The sequence below is a fragment of the Plecotus auritus genome, assembly GCF_963455305.1.
Source record: "Plecotus auritus genome assembly, chromosome: 1".
Lineage (NCBI taxonomy): Eukaryota > Metazoa > Chordata > Mammalia > Chiroptera > Vespertilionidae > Plecotus > Plecotus auritus.
The window spans coordinates 144,215,751-144,236,198 of NC_137770.1; the positions used below are offsets into that span (position 1 = coordinate 144,215,751).

Here is a 20,448-nt window from a genome sequence, read left to right on the forward strand (position 1 = left end):
AAAATAATAATAAATAAAAAGAAATGAGAGAAGGTGAAAAGACATTTTTCAAAGATGACATTCAGATGGCCAACAAGTATATGAAAAGATGTTCCACATCACTAATTATCAGGGAACTAAACGCTATCTACATCACAATGAGATAATCATCCCATATCTGTTAGAATGACCATTAAGAAAAAGAGAAGGGCCTGGCTGGTGTAGCTCAGTGGTTGAGTGTTGACTCATGAACCAGAAGGTAACAGTTCGATTCTGGGTCAGGGCACATGCCCAGGTTGCAGGTTCAATCCCCAGTTGGGGGCATGCAGGAGGCAGCCAACTGATTTTCTCTATTGATGTTTCTATCTCTCCCTCTCCTTTCTTCTCTTTGAAATCAATCCTAATAAAGAGGTAATATGCAAATTGACGATCACTCCGACACACAAGATGGCCGCCCCCATGTGGTCAAAGATGGCCACCCCCATGTGGACACAAGAGATGGCTGCCACAAGATGGCCAGCAGGGGAGGGCAGTTGTGGGCAATCAGGCCAGCAGGGGAGGGCAGTTAGGGGCGATCAGGCCTGCAGAAGAGGGCAGTTGGAAGGGACCAGACCTGCAGGGGAGGGCAGGTGAGAGGGACCAGGCCTGCAAGGGAGGGCAGTTGGGGATGATCAGGCCTGCAGGGGAGGGCAGTTAAGGGTGATCAGGCCGGCAGGGGAGGGCAGTTTGGGGGGACTGGGCCTGCAGGGGAGGACAGTTGGGGAGGACCAGGCCTGCAGGAGAGGACAGTTGGGGGGGACCCAGGCCTGCAGGGGAGGGCAGTTGGGAGGGACCGGGCCTGCAGGTGAGGACAGTTGGGGAGGACCGGGCCTGCAGGGGAGGAGAGTTGGGGGGGATCCAGGCCTGCAGGGGAGGGCAGTGTGGGGGACCAAGCCTGCAGGGGAGGGCAGTTGGGAGGGACCAGGCCTGCAGGGGAGGGCAGTTGGGGGGACCAGGCCTGCAGGGAAGGGCAGTTAGGGGCAACCAGGCTGGCAAGGGAGGGAAGTTAGGGGTGACCAGGTCTGTTGGGGGCAACCGGGCAGGCCGGCAGGGGAGGGCAGTTGGGGGCAACCGGGCCAGCAGGGGAGGGCAGTTGGGGGTGACCAGGCTGGCAGGGGAGGGCAGTTGGGGGGACCAGGCTGACAGGGGAAGGCAGTTGGGGGCAATCGGGCTGGCAGGGGAGTGGTTAGGGGGTGATCAGGCTGGCAGGCAGAAGTGGTTAGGGGCAATCAAGCAGGCAGGCAGGCGAGCGGTTGGGAGCCAGCAGTCCTGGATTGTGAGCGGGATGTCCGACTGCCCGTTTAGGCCCGATACCGTGTTCGGGCCTAAACGGACAGTTGGACACCCTCAAGGGGTCCCAGATTGGAGAGGGTGCAGGCTGCGCTGAAGGACACACACCCCCGTGCACGAATTTCGTGCACCGGGCCTCTAATTTTTTTAATAAGAAAGAAAAAGGGAAGGAATAACATGTTGTTGAGAAATATTGTGAGATTGTTCATTATAGTGTACCTGGAGAAACAGAACACTTGCGTACTGCTGATGGAAATGTAAATTGGTGCAATCATTATGAAAACCAGAGTAATCCAGAAGATTGTCTTATCTGTATATATAAAAGCCTAAGTGACCGGATGACCAAACAATTGGTCTCTATTATGTGCACTGACCACCAGGGGGCAGATGCTCAACGCAGGAGCTACCCCCTGGGTGGCAGTGCACTCCCTCAGCCAACCTCCCATGCCGGCCAACCTCCATGGCCCCTACCCCCAGCTGGCCCCGATCGGCCTCTAATAGGACTGGAAGAGACAGCTCCAATGGGCCCTGATCACTGGCCAGGCCGAGGGACCCCACCCGTGCACTAATTCCTGCACCAGGCCTCTAGTTTAATGTATATGAGAATATTTATGTAGGTCACATACAAATACTATGCCATTTTATATAACGGACTTGAACATCCACAGATTGTGGTATACTAGGAAGTGTCCTGGAACCTGTGTATAATGAGGGATGATTGTATATCCACCCCATGTTCACTGCAGCATTATTTGCAACAGCCAAGACATGGGAACAATCTAAATGTCCATTCATGTTTAAATGGATAAAGAAAATATACACACATGTGCACACCAACACTAAAATATTATTCAGCCATAAAAAAGAACTAAATCTTGCCATTTGTGATAACATGGATGAACTTTGAGGGCTAAATGCTAAGTAAGATAAGTCAGAAAGAAAAAAATTAATATTATATGGTCTCACTTATATGTTGAATCTTTAAAAAAAAAGAACTCATAGATATAGAGAACAGATGTGGTTGTCTTGGGGAGAGAGTTGGGGAGAGGGTGAAATGGATAAAGAAGGTCAAAAGGTACAAACTTCTAGTTATAAAATATGTAAGAAAAATAGTAAGTCCATTACTTTGTTTCTCTATATGATGTGATTAATACTACACAAATATCTAACTACACTATTACAAAGTTCTCTCAAACATAATCTTGTAAAACCGAAAAGAAGTTTTAAGACCTGTGTTCATTTTATTAATCCCATGACATTAATTTCATTCATCCATACAGAGAGCATGACAAATGTCCCATTAAATTAATACACCCCAATACTTTGTTAGTTAATAAAGGCAAAAGATTTATGTGGTAGTTTATTCACAACAGCTCCCCATGATATGATATCTACTTTCTTTTTACCCCAAGTATACTCTTTTCAAACTTCCAGCATGCCTCCAAATTCTAATATTCCAAAATTAAAGAGCAAGTCTAAATTTACCCATGCAAACTGAAAAAAAAAAAAAAGTTAATCCTCTTCATTTTTTATACTTCCCTATCTAAGAATGGGTAATATGTATAGTTTATTCTCAAGAATGCTTCCAATCCCTTTTCTGCTAAATACCAAATGTCCAAGAGTTCCTTTTTATCTGGAATATTCATTATCTAAGACTCTTCAGTTCCAGATTACATAGGGAAGCAAGAGTTATAAATAAGCCCTAACCGGTTTGGCTCAGTGGATAGAGCGTCGGCCTGGGGACCCAAGGGTCCCAGGTTCGATTCTGGTCAAGGGCATGTACCATGGTTGTGAGCACATACCCAGCAGGGAGTGTGTGCAGGAGGCAGCTGACAGATGTTTCTCTCTCATCGATGTTTCTAACTCTCTATCCTTCTCCCTTCCTCTCTGTAAAAAATCAATAAAATACATATATTTTTTAAAAAGTTATAAATAAATGTATGCATTAATAAAATGTCACTTATAAAACCATGTTCCAACCACCCCCACCTTCAAATCAACTTGAGTATTTTTGCTTGTTCATCATGCCATTATTGTCTTACTGGCTATAGATTTGTAAACACTTGACATATAATGCAAATTGACTGGAAATTAAACTACATTAGAAAAATGTGCAAAATTTCATAAAGTTAATGAAAACATGTTGGAAAAATGCTTAGAATCATATAAACAGTTTTGAACAAATAAGTTGTGTCAGTTGAAAAGTGAAAAAGAAAATCAATAAAGATGACACAAGATTAACAAAAAGGTTTTTTTGAACATAAAAGAATTACAGAAGGTTACTGAAAACTAAACAAATATTTTTGCAAAAATGACTTTCATTATAATTACAATGCAAAAGTGAACACTGATAGCAGCATTTGCCTTAAGTCCTGATTTCAGAACCCAAACCTACAGATGTAATTCCCTTTAGAAAACCTGGTTCCAAACTAGACACAATTTAAAAAGCTATCTTCCTTCATTCATTATATGGAATATAGGGTTAGATTATAAAAAATATTCCTTACATTAACTTAAAATCCTAAAATAAATTTTTCCTTTCAAGATGTGGAAAAAGCAGTAAATTCCTTATGCAGGTACTGATTACTAACTGTGCTGGCAAGAGAGAACTCAAAAGAACTACAAAATCTGTTTGCAAAAATAGAAAAGACAAGACTTTCATAAGGTTAGAACAACACTATTACATTCTGCCTCACAAAGAGACAATAAAAGCCAAACTGATGAACTATATTGACCTATTATCCTCCTATAGGCAGTCTACAAAAAGTTTTCACTAAAGGTGCAGAACAATTGACTCACTGCGGAGCCAGATTTCATCTCATCAATAGAACATGCAAGCTTTCAATCAAATTCTCTGTAAAAGGCAACCTTTGTGATAAATGAACCACCAGAGAAGATTCTAATACAACTTACCATTGTGTATTGCATTCAGCAACTCTGAGAAAGCTTTTAAGTAAGGAAAAAAGGACTTCAGGTTAAGATCATTCTCAAACACACAAAAGAAATACATAGGCATAGACTGAATTGGTATAATAAAATCTTGGTAAGTCTATCATGTATCATTTGAATCATTAAAACTGCAAGCTCATTTTTTACATGGTATAAATTTCTAAATATTAGATTTGTTAATTTATTACACCTACTAAATTTAAATGTTAGATATACTACTATTATCACATTTCCTTAGTAAAAAATACGTATGCAAAATTACTTTTGTTTTTCAAAATCACTTCTAAAAAGACACTTAGTAGTAAATTATGTAATGTTTTTCTTGTAAAAAGTGAGTACCTAGATGCAAATCTATATAGGTAAATCCACCTTTGGTCACCTTTAACAATATTATTTTTAAAAAAAGTCATTTTATCATCTAACCCGATCAAACATGCTCATATCTTGGAATTCAGTATAATAGTCTTAACAAATTTAGCAGTCTAAGCAAGAAAGCTATTGATTGCCAATATACAAATATTGAAAAATATATTAACATCAAGATTGGTGACAGAAGTCACAATTCTGCAACGGAAGCACCATATTAAAGGACCAAACAGTAATTAAAATATGTTCACAATTTGACTGTAATATGGATAATGAACATCGAACAAAGCAGCAATTAAGACATCTTTGTATGAGAAAGAAATCTATTCAATTAAGAACAAATTGCATTTTGAAAATTAAAATTTAGAGGTTAATACACTAGAAAAAGCACTAGAGTAGGAGTCAAAAAGCCTGGGCTACCAACCCAGTTCGACAACTTACTAGTTGTTGGACAAGCTCCATCATGCCGATACTGCATGGAAATTTCTGTTGGGAGGGAGGAGAAAGGAAATCAGCAAAGAAGTTGCCAGTGATTCAAGAGTAGAAAAAGAAACAGGCCAGAAAAATAGGAAAACATTCACCTAAAAGTCTAGCTGAGAAAGGCAAATAGAACTATGGGAACAGAAATTATAAGCTAGTAATTGGGACATAAGAGAATGTGTGTGTGCATGGATGGGCAAAGAATGAGGAAAAGACATAAAGGCTTACAAATAAATCTGCATAATAACTGTCTAAGTATAAATGGATTCACTACTAAAAGAAAGTATAGTTATGCAATGTAATAAACTAATGTGTTTTATATAATTCACTAAATGTGAAGTTTATCAAAAACATTTGAATGCTGTGGTCAATTAGAAATTACAATTTAAGTATGAAAATTATTTAGTTTATATATGACCAGAAACCCATTATGATTTATAGAACAGTATAAAACTCATTAAACTACACTTTCTTGTAACCTTTCATTTTTGATGACGCTAATGAATGAGTAAGCCATTACTCTTATTCCTTTACTCCACCCAAATGAGAAGCAGACGTTGACATGAGGCAATAAAACACTGTTAAAACCAAAGCTGCTCAGAAAATGGGAAATAATTTCTACATGACATTGGAAAGGCAAAAACAGTTGATAAAACCAGGACTAAGGTTGTGACTCACAAATCCTGCTAATCCTGGAAACAGCTGGTATTCCATTGTGGCTAACACTGTTGGCCAAATTCTTTTAAAGGAGGGATATCTGGAAATTCTCTGGATATTACAAAACCAAAAACATGACTTCTAGAAACCATGTGTACAACAGAACCTTGCAGGTAACCATCACTCACATGTCTACCCACATATGTAACTCAGAGGTCAAGCCTAATCTTGGGCACACTCTGAATAACTTGAAATAAGACAAAGCAAGATAGAGCAAGCCAGCACTCATTCAATGACTGTAATAGTAAAAGAACTTTATATCTGATGCTATTTAAAAAAACAAAATCAAACATTTAGCCCAGTTTAGTTTAAGTCCTATCCAGGGAACACTAAAAAATGAGACCTATCAAGAGAATTTGACGCCTCGAAGCTTCATTAACAAATCCAATATAAGTGAGATATAAAAAGGGAGTGAAGGCTACAGAAGAGACTGACATGGTACATTACAGAGAAATAGTAACTGGAATAATACTGAAAAATAATCAAAGGACACTCAGAATAGCCAAACAACTTTCTCAATTGGGGGGGAGAGGGGCCGGCCTTTGATCTAGTACTTTTGTAGAAAGACAGGTTATAGGTCCAAATTTACAACTCACCGAAGACCAAAACAAAATCAGGTAATTTCCCAAGAAAGCAAAGGCCAAGGTATATCCTGGTTTTAGTAGCATCCAATTTCCTATATGGTTTTCATTTATGACCCAATATAATCAAAGTATATGAAATCACAAACCTGAGTCATTAAGATAGGTTTGAATTATTCTCAATAATTGTATCTACTTCTTGGTCTACTATACTGTATTAGTAACTCTACTCTTGTGAGTTTACTGGATCAATTTTGTATTTTTGTATCCCTGTTTGTTTACAGAATCAGCCCATTCCTAATTAAAATATTTTACCAGGGAATGACTTCTCAGTTTCATTTTATAACCTAGGTAGATATGTCATAAATAGGGACATATTTAACAAGAACCCTTTCATAGTTATATGGGCTCAAGTTAAACTTTAACCTTCATACTTCAGTATAAGTCAGAACAAACTTCTCTAGAAGTGATGTTTGCATTAATAACTCATCTCTGTGAAATCTTTAAGATTTTAACACAACCAAAAAACTGCCTTTCCAGATTCTTTTTTTTCTTTTTTAGCATTTATCACCACTTAGAGAATTACATCAATGAAAAAGATTTCAAGTATCTTAACTTAGAAAGGTATGACATTATATTAAAGAACTAGAGGCAATAAAGATTTTTTAAAAAACAGGAAACCATATAGGTCAAAAGACAGTAAGCCAAAAGAAAAAATGTTCATGTTAAATCATCAACTCCTTATCATTTAATGAATACCAGATTTTCCTCAGAGAAAATAACAAGATGTTGATTTTTGTGAAGAAAAATTGTTAACTTTCTGTGAGGGTGAGTACACAATGAAGTATATAGGTATTGTATAATAAAGCTGTACACCTAAAATTTATATAATGTTATTAACCGATGTTACCCCAAAAAATGTTAGCTTTCACATTAGAAAATCATAAACTCTCATAATGTTGTTGAGATAATTAAGAAAAAGGAAAAAGACAAACACAACATGTCAACTCTTTCAGATGCTGTAGTAATTTTATTTTTTTTACTATTTTATTTTTTCAAATGCTGTAGTAATTTGCAATGTCTCAAAAGATTTAGTGCCTACTTGCTAGGATCTCAAAAGAATATTTATAGGAAAGAATTCAAGCAAAAGCTTAAGGCAGTTTATAAACCAAAACTTACAACTTTTAGTTATCTCTTAAAACACCACACTAATTTTCCACTTTGTGTAAGACCCTGTAAAACAGTATCAGTATGTGCTTTAATTTATTCTAATACAAATCTTACAATTCAAAACCCCTGATCAGATAAGGAGTTTACAGATGTTTTCTGGGTTTCTATTCTGATTGGATCTGGGGTTCCTAGAATAAATATCTTGTTTTGTATATTCTATTATAATTTGAACATGTCTTAAGAGAATCACATTATAAGGATCGAATTTCTACTTCCGCTTTATATTCCAGTTGTGGTAAAACAGGAGAAATAACAACAACATCAGCAGTAGTAACTGTTCTGCCTATTTACAAGGCAGTTCCAAGTATCAAATGAGGTAGAGTTCTTTAAAAACTGCTGGGTGCTCTCAAATATAAGATAATAGAGGCCCAGTGCATGGATTCATGCACCAGTGGTGTTCCTCAGCCTGGCTTGCAGGGATCGGGCCGAAACACCCCACCAGTGCACAATCGGGGCAGGGAGGGACCGTAGGAGGGCTCCAGGGCGTGCCCAGCCCATCTCGCCCAGTCCCGATTGGCCGGACTCATCAGCAAGATAACCTACTGTTCAGAGCATCTGCCCCTTGGTGGTCAGTGCGCGTCATAGCGACCGGTTGAACAGTTGGACACTTAGCATATTAGGCTTTTATTATATAGGACTAGAGGCCCGGTGCATAAAATTCTGCACTTGGGGGGGAAGGGGTTTCCTCAGCTCAGCCAGTGCCCTCTCACAGTCCGGGAGACCCGTGATGGATCGCCCCAAAGAGGTAGGCCCTGCCCACCTGGTTGGGGATCTGCAATGGATCCCTCTCACAGAGGAAGGCCCCACCCACCCGCCGCAGTGCTGCTATGGGGTAACCTGGACCACCCTTTTTGGGGTGATCAATCACACCCCACAGAGGGAGGCCCCGCCCACCAGTCGGCGGCCTGGGCCTCCCTCTTTGAGGCAATCATGGAGCCCCCAATTGATCACCCTGCCGGCCGGTGGCCTGGGCCTCCCTCTGCAGGGTGATCATGCGATCGATTGCGCTCCACAGAGGGAGGCCCCCGCCCACCCACTACAGCCCACCGGTTGGTGGCCTGGGCCTCCCTCTTTGGGGCGATCGTGGAGCCCCCCCAACTGATAGATCGCCCCGCCAGCCCGTGGCCTGGGCCTCCCTCTACAGGGAGATCATGGGGTAATGGCCAGGTCCCCGACCAAATGCATCACACCCACTTTGGCTTGCCTGGTGCCAGTGGGTGTCATAGTGTGGTCACCTGGAAGGTCATCCAGACGGTCATTCTGCTGTTCGGTCAATTTGCATATTATGTTTTTATTATTATAGACTAGAGGCCCAATGCACGAAATTCGTGCATGGATAGGGTCCCTAGGCCTGGCTGGTGATCAGGGCCTATCTGTGGGGCGACCAGCGGGGCAATAGGGGGCCCCCCTGCTGGCACCCGCCTTGGCCAGCCTGGCACCGCCCACTCACCAGCCCTGCCCCACACTGCTGCTGCTGGTTGCCTCCCTCTGCAGGGCGACCGGCAGAGTGATCGGGGGGCCCCCACTGGCACCCACCTTGGTTGGCCTAGGGCCTGCGGGCAGCTCCTGCATTGAGCGTCTGCCCTTTGGTGGTCAGTGCACATCATAGCGAGCAGGTGTTTCACCGGTCATTCCGCTGTTTAGTCAATTTGCATATTAGACTTTTATTATATAGGATTGCTATTATTAGCTGACAGAAGCAGTACCTTTTTTTCCCATTAATGAAATTCTTTTAATAGTAAGTTGCCAGAATTAAGTTCAGGATGTATATTCTGGAAAAAGACTAAGCCTATTAAGCCTGATTTCTTCAGCCTGGCATTCAACTCTCCATAAACCCATTCTTTTTTTTTTTTTTTTAAGTTAAGTTCTTACTGATTTTAGAGAGGAAGGGAGAGGAATAGAAAGATAGAAATATCAATCAGCTATCTCCTGCATGTCCCCTACTGTGGATCAAGCCCGCAATCTGGGAATCAACCAGTGACCTCTTGGTTCATGGGTCTATGCTCAGCCACTGAGCCATTCCGGCCGGGCTAAACCCATTCATTCTAACCTACTGAATTAATATTACCTCCATCCCACAAACACACACTTCTCATTTCTATTAGGTTCATCTTTCAAATATACCTATACTTTCTTTTTTGATAATATTGCTGGCCTTCTTTTTCTACCTACTCCGAAGTACAATCCAAATTCCATCTTCTCCACCCTAATTACACATATCCTAAACTGGCCTGGAATACTACATGAAAAGCTTTACAAATAATTAATTTCACTTGCAACCTGGTTATAAACACTTGGAAGGCAGTTACAAAATAACAGAATACTGCTAACCACATAATATATTCTCAGCAATTACAGTAGTATTTTTTTTTTTAAAGATGCTTAACATTTATTAAACTCAAAGTACTTTGCTAGCAGTAAGCAGACAATGGCAAACACATCAAACACAGCCCCTAACCTCATGGAGCTAGGATTATAATGCATACTACAGGCCCGGTGCACGGGTGTGTGTGTGTGTGTGTGTGTGTGTGTGTGTGTGTGTGTGTGTGTGTGTGTGTGTGTGTGTGTTTATGTGTGCCCCTCAGCCCAGCCTCACCCTTTCCAATCTGGGACCCCTCAAAGGATGTCTGACTGCCCTCACACAATCCAGGACTGCAGGCTCCCAACCGCTCACCTGCCTGCCTGCCCGATTGCCACTAACCACTTCTGCCTGCCAGCATGATCACCCCCTAACCACTCCCCTGCCAGCCTGATCAATGCCTAACTGCTCCCCTGCTAGCCCGATTGCCCCGAACTGCCCTCCCCTGCAGGCCTAGTCATCCCTAACTGCCTTCCCCTGCCGGCCTGATTGCCCCTAACTGTCCTCCCCTGCCGGCCTGGTGGCCCCCAACTGCCCTCCCCTGCAGGCCTGGTCCCCCCAACTTCCCTCCCCTGCAGGCCTGGTTGCCCCTAACTGCCTTCCTCTGCAGGCCTGGTCGCCCCCAAATGCCCTCCCCTGCAGACCTGGTCCCCCCCAACTGCCCTCCCCTGCAGGCCTGGTCGCCCACAACTGCCCTCCCCTGCTGGCCATCTTGTGTCCACATGGGGGCAGCCATCTTGTGTGTTGGAGTGATGGTCAATTTGCATATTACCTCTTTATTATATAGGATGATAGTCTAACATCACAGCCAACATATGCTTACAAAGGTCACTTTCATTATTACTAAATTATAAACCTGTCATTACAGAAAATACATCTTTTTTAAAGGGGACCATGAAAAACAATTCTTGATTAACAAAATAGTACACAGTATACACTTTCTCCTTCCTACTTATATAGAAAGTTTCCTGCTGTTACAATTAATGAATGATTTCTGAATCTAAAATTAGTCCAAAGAAATTAATATTTTCATGCTTGCAACTACTGTTGCAAGTTAAATTACTGGCTCAAATTCTCTCACTGATCCTGTTCCTTAAAGTATGATTGTCATGTATACTAGTGTGGTTTTAGACTCTCATCAGAAAACATCCCTTGAATTTTATAACTGTCTAAAATCAAGGAAAATGCATAGCTCTATGACTTAGAGCTGTGAGAACTCTGTTTCTTTTTCCATATGATTAATTATACTTGATGCTTGTCAAGTGCCTAAGACAATGTGTAACATATACTAAAGTGTCAACAGCAGTTAGGAATTCTTAATTTATATCAAGAAGGCATAATTTCTAACTATTCATGGCATTTAGCCAGCTTCTTCTAGGTAAGAACACACATTTTAGTACTAAGTTTATCAATAAGAGAGTGCTCTGATGTAATCCTAAAACTTTATTAAAATGTATAAAATTAAAGATTATATTATCTTGAATATCTTTAATGAATCTTATAGCCTTAACTGTTAACAAGACATACAAGTTTAAGAAACGACTTAGGCACAAGTTTTAAGTTTTTTAAGCACAACTTTCAAGAAAAAAATCCTGGGAAGTCTAAATTTAAGTCATTTATTGTCAGGAAGTAATATTTATGGGAATTTCCAACTAAATTTCTGTTTACCTAATGATGAGGTAAAAGGAATACAAATTCATATTTTACTCCCACAGATGTAAAAGTAATCATTGTGTAAAGAATGCTATTTCCCATGCCTAAAATCTCCCTAAATATGTAACATGTAGGAAAATATTTTCAGGCATATAAATCAATTATTTTAATTCCATGCAAGATATGTATTTCAAATGGCATCTAAATGCAATTTCTGAATTTCACTAATTATCAGACTTGACTTCTATATATAGAAAATCAGTGAGGTTCTCTTTTCACAAAAGCAAACTTAGGCTTAATTTTCTCAGTTAAGTTATTCATCTGATTACTGTGCCTCTAGCTATAAATGAATATATGAACTCAATTTTTTTCTGATTAAATTTGTCTAAATTTACTTTTTGTGACAAAAGGCTAAAGCTAATTGCTAAGACATCCTGGTTTCAAACGTCAAATATGTTTCATATTACATAAATAAAATGTATATTCAAGTGTGCAATATCTTTAAATATTTTCATGAACTTATTTCTCAATGCAATTTATATATTTTCCCCCCTCTGAAACAGTGATTCTCAGCCAAGGGAGATTTTTGCTCTCTACTCCCAGGAGGGAGGGGGGAGAAACAGTTCTTGATTGGGGTTGGGGGTTCTTGGGTGCTATTGGTATCTAGAGGGTAAGGCCTAGGGATCCTAATAAATATCCTACAATGCACAGGATAACATTGCACAACAAAAATCATCCTGATCAAAATGGCAATAGTGCCAACATTGAGAAATCCTGCTCTAGAACTATCCCTAATGCTACTAATGAAACAATCCTTCCATACTTTACACTCATTTCTAAAAAAAAACCAAAACAAAAACCACTTGTCAAACAAGTCTACCACAGGCACTGAAGCTAGCTAACTATGAGAAATAGCTAGCCTGGTGTGTGACCTTAAGCAACTTATTTTGCCTGTCTAAGCCTCGGTTTTATCAGCTGTAAAACAGAGGCATTAATAGTTTTTACTTCATAAAACTATTGTGAGGATTATACAAGATAATAATTATAAAGTACTGAACAGACCCTGACATAAAACAAATGGTAGTTATAATTACTGTTTTTCACAGTTAACCTTTACACGTGCTCTTTTCTTCCTTAGAATATTTCTTAAGCTTACTTACTGAAATTATCTGCACAACTACAAAATTCCAATGTTCTGTCTTTATAAAATATGCATGAACATTCATTAAATTACGGTTTTTCTATACCATTTCCTACCATCCTCTCCATCAACTAATAGAACTGATAAAATCCATAATAGTTTATTTTAGCCAAAATCTCCTCATTTCTACAATCAGACATCTAAAACCAAAAGAAGGATGAGCTTTACAAGCAACCATTTAAAATCATTTACCTGAAATTCAAGATACAATTTAAAATATAAATGTGGACATTTAATGACTATCTAAAGTATAAAGTTTGTATAAAAACATGAATCTTAAAAGTTTTAATTGAAGATAATAGTCATAATATAAATACACTGTTAAAGAAGCATCCCAATGGTGTAAATAACATATATAAATGCATTCATACTATAATAAAGATAATGGTAAAAAATGTTAAACATACTGGAAAACAAAAAGAACATAAATCATTTCATGTATTTCCTGTTAAAATCCATAAATTAAAATCATTTATCACTGATTGAAAAATATTCCAGATGGAGCAATTCAAGTAGAATTTCTGTGAGGAATTGTTGAGAAAATGAAGACTGAAATTTAGAGAAAGCTCAAAAGCAAATACCAATCAAAAATAGAGTGCAAAAATGGTCACACCTCAAATGCAAATTCTGAGTTGGCTTTTAAAAATAATTTTTCATTGATTTGAGAGGGGAGAGACCATCGATGTGAGAGAGAAACACTGATCTGCAGCCTTCTGCACCACCACCCCTCCCACCAAGGATTGAGCCACAGGTGCCTTGACCAGGAATTTAACCATGACCTTTGGATGCAACAACCAACTGAGCTGCACCGGCTGAATTGGTTTTAAAAATACTGTGCAGGTGAAGCAAAAACAAAAATGGGAAATTAATCCTAGGTGTTCCATAAAAAATGACCAATAAACTATTTAGCCTATATTTAATTAAGTAATGTCAGATTAGTGCCAAATGTCTTTTCTAAACACCAAATTGTCTTTCTAATATCATAACACATTTTTTCATGAAGATAATCAAATGTCACTTAGCAACTCAAGTATTATCATGACAATAGTTAAAAATGAATTTACTTTTTGGGGTAATGGAATAATAATGGTGGTGGAAGTAAGGGAGAAAAACAATGGGCAAATCCCTACCTGAACCAACTGGAGATGAGCCAACACTAAGACTTTGTAAACTTCCATTCCTGAGCAATGTAGGAGATTTCTGAAGACTAGAGCTTGTTATACTTCCTGCAGCTGATGCTACAGATGATGTTGGTGAAGCAGAAGAAACTGAGAGATGAGAAACATTCTCTTGATTTTTGTTTCCTTTGGGTCTACCAGGCCCATGCTTACTTTGTTTATTTCCTTTTCTTTTCTTTTCCTTTACAGTTTCTTCTTCTATGCCAGAAGTTTGAGCCCGCTTATATCCTGCTGTAGGAAGGCTGGAATTACCCAAATCTCCAGGTGAATTTTCAAAGTTTTTAGGCTGTGAAATAACAGCTGAGGTGGAAGGGAGACCAATTATGGAACTAAAACTATTTACCCCCCCTTCCTGGCTTCCAGACTCTCCTTTATGTACATCTTTGGTTGATGATGACTGTTGGGAGTGAGTATAACTGTCATTACGTAGATCTGAGTCTGTAAAGCTCAAGAAATCCTGGGGAGACTGTACTGAACTTCCCGAAGATGATTTTACACTGCCTGGAGTTCCTGAAAAACTACCTGTAGTTAAAAAAAAAAGGGGGGGGGGGAATAGGAAAAGAAAAAATTGGATGCAAAAGTTCCCATGAGCAATAGAAATGAAACAATCATCAAAAAGAGAGGGTGAAAAAAAATAAACCACTATAAAACTTAGGACATCACTTATGTAACAAAGGTAGACTTTTAAAAGGGTTATTACTAAAAACAAGTTTATCTATAAAATTATCTTTCAAAATACTTGTCATTTTTTAAGTCATTAAATTGAATTATAAGCTATTACTTATACAACTACCAAGATATAAGTTGTGCTTTATTTAACCTACCTTTTACCATGGCAGCATACCTCAATTCTTCCCCAACTATATATACACGTGAGGAAGAACTGATGAATAGCAGTCTCAAGGAGACTTTGATAAGCCTACAAATGGACTCTGAATAGCTAAAGGGACTTCCTCTTTCTTTAATTACTAAAGATAGGATTATAAATGTTCCCAACATACAAGAACCAAAAAAACATTTGTTAGGTTATAAGTTCTAACTTCTATATAATGTTGGTGAATGTTGTCATTTAGTTAAAGCTATCCCACCAAAATACAGATTTAATCAAATAATAATAATCATGTAGAACCTAATCTATATTCCTTACATTCTCCCAGTCCACTTCCCATGGAGCTGCATAAAGAAAAGAAACCAGCCACTGACATTCTGCTATTGATTGTCTGAAAGTTAAGTCATTGGAAAGGCTCCTCTCATGAATCTCTTTCACAACTGCTTATTCTTCACATACTCTTTTAGATAAAGAACATTAGTAATGACACATCATTAGGAGCTATAAGAGCCTCGAGTTCTTATTAACCTGGCAGAAAAATAATATGGTTGGGATGAAACAACAGTTTGGTTCATCATCCCATGTCACCGAACACACTTGCCAAATAAAATATGCAGACTTAGTTGTGACCACATATGTTTCATAAAACTAAACTCTATCATATTTTAACTAATGGATTTAGAAACAAACGCTCAAAATAAAGTGTTTTATTAGAGTAGGAAAGAAATTCCAAGCTAAGTGTTAAATTTTATTGCAGCGCACATTCTTAAGTAATCACACATAAATCCACCTAAATATTTACAGATATATTTTTTCTCACACACAAAAATTTTTAAAGTATCAAGGTTTTGATTTTTAAATTTTAGCTCTTCTGAAATGGCTTATTTTAAAAGAACATTAATAGTTTAAAATTTAACTCTTTCAAGACAATTTGTTTTATGCATTTATAAAAGTATTTGTTCCTATGTTAAGCATTTTCCTATGGTAATCATGTCCATATAGAAAAGCATAGATATTAAGAAGCTATTTACATTACATCAATCATTTAAGGATAACTTCGATTTGCTACTTAGTTAGCAACTATAAAGAAGTTCTTTATTATCCATTCTGATCTGTCCTCATCTATCTTTTTTTTTTTTTACACATTTTTGTTTTTACAGCTGGTGTTAAAAGCTTACTACACTATAGCAAATACTTTAAAATATTTAGTATACCCAATACTTTAAAAGCACGTTTTCTAATATTCACATATTAATTGCAATGAAAATAATAAAACCAATTATTCTAAATATCCTACCTTTATATTTCAACTCTTAAAACTCTTTTAGCCTATTACCTCAGATATAAAAACATAACATATTCGCTACCATATCTTAACAGAGGTGGGAAAAGACTCCATGTTGTGAAACTTAAGAAAATGAGATTTCTTTTCTAAATGGATTGTACCTCAAAGACATTAAAAACTCAACAATACGATTTTAACAATAGAAAATAAGGTCTTTATTGTAGAGAGCAGGTGACTGACTTCTGCTAATATCACATTTAAAATGTGAATGAAGTTACATTAAAATTAAATTATTTTCCAAAGTGGAATAAAAAATATATAAACTTATTAAAATAAAACAACAAATTTGGCATTTTATTTCTTTTCTATTTGTCTATTTTTTTTGTATTGTATGGTAAAAAAATATATATATGGGACTTGAAGATCTTGAAGCTCAAAATAACTATTGGTTTAAAATATATAGTTTTTAATAAGGTCTGCTAACTAAGCAATCTCTCTACATACATAAATTATATTTTGGTACATTTTAGATACAATTTTTATTATTATCAAAACCTTGAATGGAGTGAAGAAAAGGACTATTCCCCCCACACACACACTTAATCCTAGGGGACAATGGGGGGGGGGCGGGGGGCATTTATTGTATACTTTACTAATATATTTATCTCAAGCAGTTTTAACATTTCTCAAAAAAGTTATGTTCATGCTAAAAATTATACAAAGTTAACACTTAGAACACAGGGCTAATGTATTTTAAAGTTTAGATGAGTTACTCTGTTCTCCATAAGAGGGTGGCCATGTAAAACACAGCATGCCCAGTTAATTTTAAATTTCAGTTAAACAACAAATTATTTTTCAACTGGGCATGCTGTAAATATAGCAGCCTTACCAAATGATATATGTAGGCTGAGCAAAATTCTACTTTAAACATCAAGCTTTAAAATAAATGCCTTCACAATCAACAACTACCATTTACCAAGAACTATTTAGATCCCTTAAAAAATTACCCAGATTTGTTTACTTACTAAAAATATATACCTTAACTATTTTAGTGTATAATTAGGAAAGGTAAATAAAAAACAATTTATAAAAAAGAATAACTGGTCTAGAGAGCAGAAAGAAAAACTCCAGCTTTTGTTTTTTCTCCCCAGACTTAAAAACTTTACTTCATATCTATTTAAACATTAAAATTACAGTTCAACTTTGGAAGGACATGTCACAACATAAAAAGAAAGCAAAAATCCCAAAAAAATATTTAAACAAGGAACACTAGTCTTGGAAGTAATTTTACTACAGCAACTAATTATAAAATAATTTCCAATGACCCATTAGTTATAAATAAAAAATAAATTCTTTTTTAAAACTTAACTACTATTGATCATAAGAACAAGTAGTTTATCTAAAACATCATAGTTAATACCTTGCTGGAAAGGACTAGCAGCTGACACAGCCGTTCCTGGATTTCTTCCACCAGGCTTTCTTCCCCTTTGACCTGAGCTGTGAGTTGAAGATTTCTTCCCTTTTCCCTCTGACCCTCTAGCTTCTGAAACATCTTTTCCACTCGTTGTATGCGCAGAAACTTCCTGGAAATTTGCATTTGTAAATCGTGCTGCGGTATCTTCCAAGCGCTTCAATGATCCAGATATAGAGTTACTGCTAGTGCTCGTATAAGTCTAACATTTTCATTGGGAAAGGAAGTAAAAGGGAAAAAAATGATTATAATATGACTATACATTAAAAAAAGATAGAACATTAACAATCACAAATAATTAGTGGACTGGTAAGATAAACGTAGGCAAGTTTCTGTTATAAAAATAAGTCAGTCCACCTAAACAAATTATGTAAAAACAACTATTTTAGTGTCTTTTATAAATATTTATTTTTAAAAATGTAAATGACTTATATTGTGGCTGTTTGAGCATCAAATTGCAGCAATTAGTAAAAGTACATATTAGACATATTTATTCAGTGACACATAGTAAATAATATTGAAGGTATTTGTTTCTCAAGCTACAGCATTCTCAACAAGAACATACTACTTCTTACACATGAAATTAAAATCAGCTTTATTGTTCAGCACAGGAAGGCAACAATTAAAAATGAGGTGCTACGAAGTGATGAGAGGAATATATCTATGAGATTATAAGGCTACAGCTAGCATAGGCTTGAGCAAGAATTTTAAAATTCAGGTGAAGGCTACTTTTCAAAAAGAAAGATTAAAGCCTTTGAAACAGAAATTATTTATTCCAAGTACTAAGGTGTGAAAACAGTTATATTTTGCAGTTAAGATTTTAAAGCTTAAAAGTATTATTATATCCTAAAATTGATTCGCAATCATCCCCTTGGTCTAGATATGTTAGGGAAAATAGTAAACTAAAGATTTGCTTAAACAATTAGTTTCCACTTTTTAATAATCATTTTAATACAAGGCGTGTGGAAATAACAGCAAAGTGAATAACTATGAAAATGGGAAAAAGTATTATATATAATGTACATTTTGGGAAAATCTATTAAACCAAATGTAACATGTTTCAAAATGAAAGGTGTGTAAGGTCCATAGGATCAGAAATTTTTGCTCCTACGGGAGAAACCAAGATGGCAGCATAGGTAAACACCTAAACCGCTGCCTCGCACAACCATTTCAAAACTACAACTAAAAGACAAAACAGACATCATCCAGAACCACAGGAAAGCTGGCGAATGGGAATTCTACAACTAGAAGGAAAGAAAAGCACACTGAGACTCAAAGGAGCTGCAGAAGGCAGAGGTACAGAGGCGCGCGCGCGCAGAGAGGACTACCAACTGAGTGCGCGGCTGGCTTTCTCAAGTGGGAGGGAGACAAAAGGTCCCGACTGCGCTGAACTCCAGTTCCGGGTGAGACTCTGGGGACCCAGACTCATTCGGGGAGAAACTGGACTGTCTGGTAGCGGGCGAAACTCAAGGGCGGCTTTCTCTCAGAGGTGCTTGCAGCGATTACCATGGGACACTGAGACCCAGGGGCCTCTCAGGGCAGGGCTGACGGGAAGCCATTGCTGTCTGCTCCACCCTGAGATCTCAGCCAACGAAGCCATCGCTGTTTGCTCCGCCCCATTCAAGCTGAGCACAGAGGCTTTTGCAAGTCTTGTCTCATAAGGGTGTCTCCAGCACAGCAGTTTTTCCATTGTAGACACAGCTGATCCTCACAGCCAACTGGCCTGGAGGTCAATTCCTCTCAGTGATACCAACAACAATCAAGGCTTAACTACAAGACTGTGCACACAAACCCACAAAGGGGTGCACCAAGAGTGTCCAACTCAGGTAACTGGGGAGGCTGAGCCACTGGGCCTTATAAGAAACCTAGCACACAAAGCCACTCTATCAACTCAGGGAAGCAGCCAAAATGCGGAGATAAAGAAACAGGTCACAAATGAAAGAAATGGAGGAAAGCAAATGACTGGATAGAGCTCAAAACCACAGTTATAAGGTTTTTCAAGAATTTTCTAGAAAAAAGCCGATAAATTTAGCGAGACCCTTGAGGATATGAAAAAGGACCAACTAGAAGTTAAGCATACACTGACTGAAATAAAAAATATTTTACAGAGATCCAACAGCAGACTAGAGGATCGCAAGAATCAAGTCAAAGATTTGAAATACAAAGAAGCAAAAAACACTCAACCGAAAACGCAAAAAGAAAAAAGAATCCAAAAATATGAAGATAGTGTAAGGAGCCTCTGGGACAACTTCAAGCATACCAACATCTGAATTATGGGGGTGCCAGAAGAAGAGAGAGAGCAAGATACTGAAAACCTATTTGAAGAAATAATGACAGAAAACTTCCCCCACCTGGTGGAAGAAACAGACTTACAAGTCCAGGAAGCGCAGAGAACCCCAAATAAGAGGAATCCAAAGAGGACCACACCAAGACACATCATAATTAAAATGCCATGAGCAAAAGACAAAGAGAGAATATTTTAAAAGCAGCAAGAGAAAAACAGTTAGTTACCTACAAGGGAGCACCCATACGACTGTCAGCTGATTTCTCAACAGAAACGATGCAGGCCAGAAGGGAGTGGCAAGAAATATTCAAAGTGATGAATAGCAAGAACCTACAACCAAGATTACTCTACCCAGCAAAGCTATCATTCAGAATTGAAGGTCAGATAAAGAGCTTCACAGATAAGAAAAAAACTAAAGGAGTTCATCACCACCAAACCAGTATTATATGAAATGCTGAAAGGTATTCTTTAAGAAGAGGAAGAAAAAGGTAAAGATAAAAATTATGAACAAATACATATCTATCAACAAGTGAATCTAAAAATCAAGTGAATAAAAA

General features: G+C 37.9%; 1 protein-coding gene across 9 annotated transcripts in view; it reads right to left on the reverse strand.

Annotated features, from left to right (window-relative positions):
* Window positions 1-20,448, reverse strand: part of MLLT10 (MLLT10 histone lysine methyltransferase DOT1L cofactor) — a 250,100-nt gene that overhangs the window by 70,498 nt on the left and 159,154 nt on the right. For all 9 annotated transcript variants that reach the window (XM_080650474.1, XM_080650472.1, XM_080650473.1 and 6 more), the window contains 4 exons: window positions 17,557-17,809; window positions 13,975-14,544; window positions 5,065-5,109; window positions 4,222-4,254 (listed from right to left, as the gene is read on the reverse strand). In XM_080650474.1, the coding sequence (XP_080506600.1) occupies window positions 4,222-4,254; window positions 5,065-5,109; window positions 13,975-14,544; window positions 17,557-17,809 (901 nt within the window). The remainder of the gene's footprint in view (window positions 1-4,221; window positions 4,255-5,064; window positions 5,110-13,974; window positions 14,545-17,556; window positions 17,810-20,448) is intronic.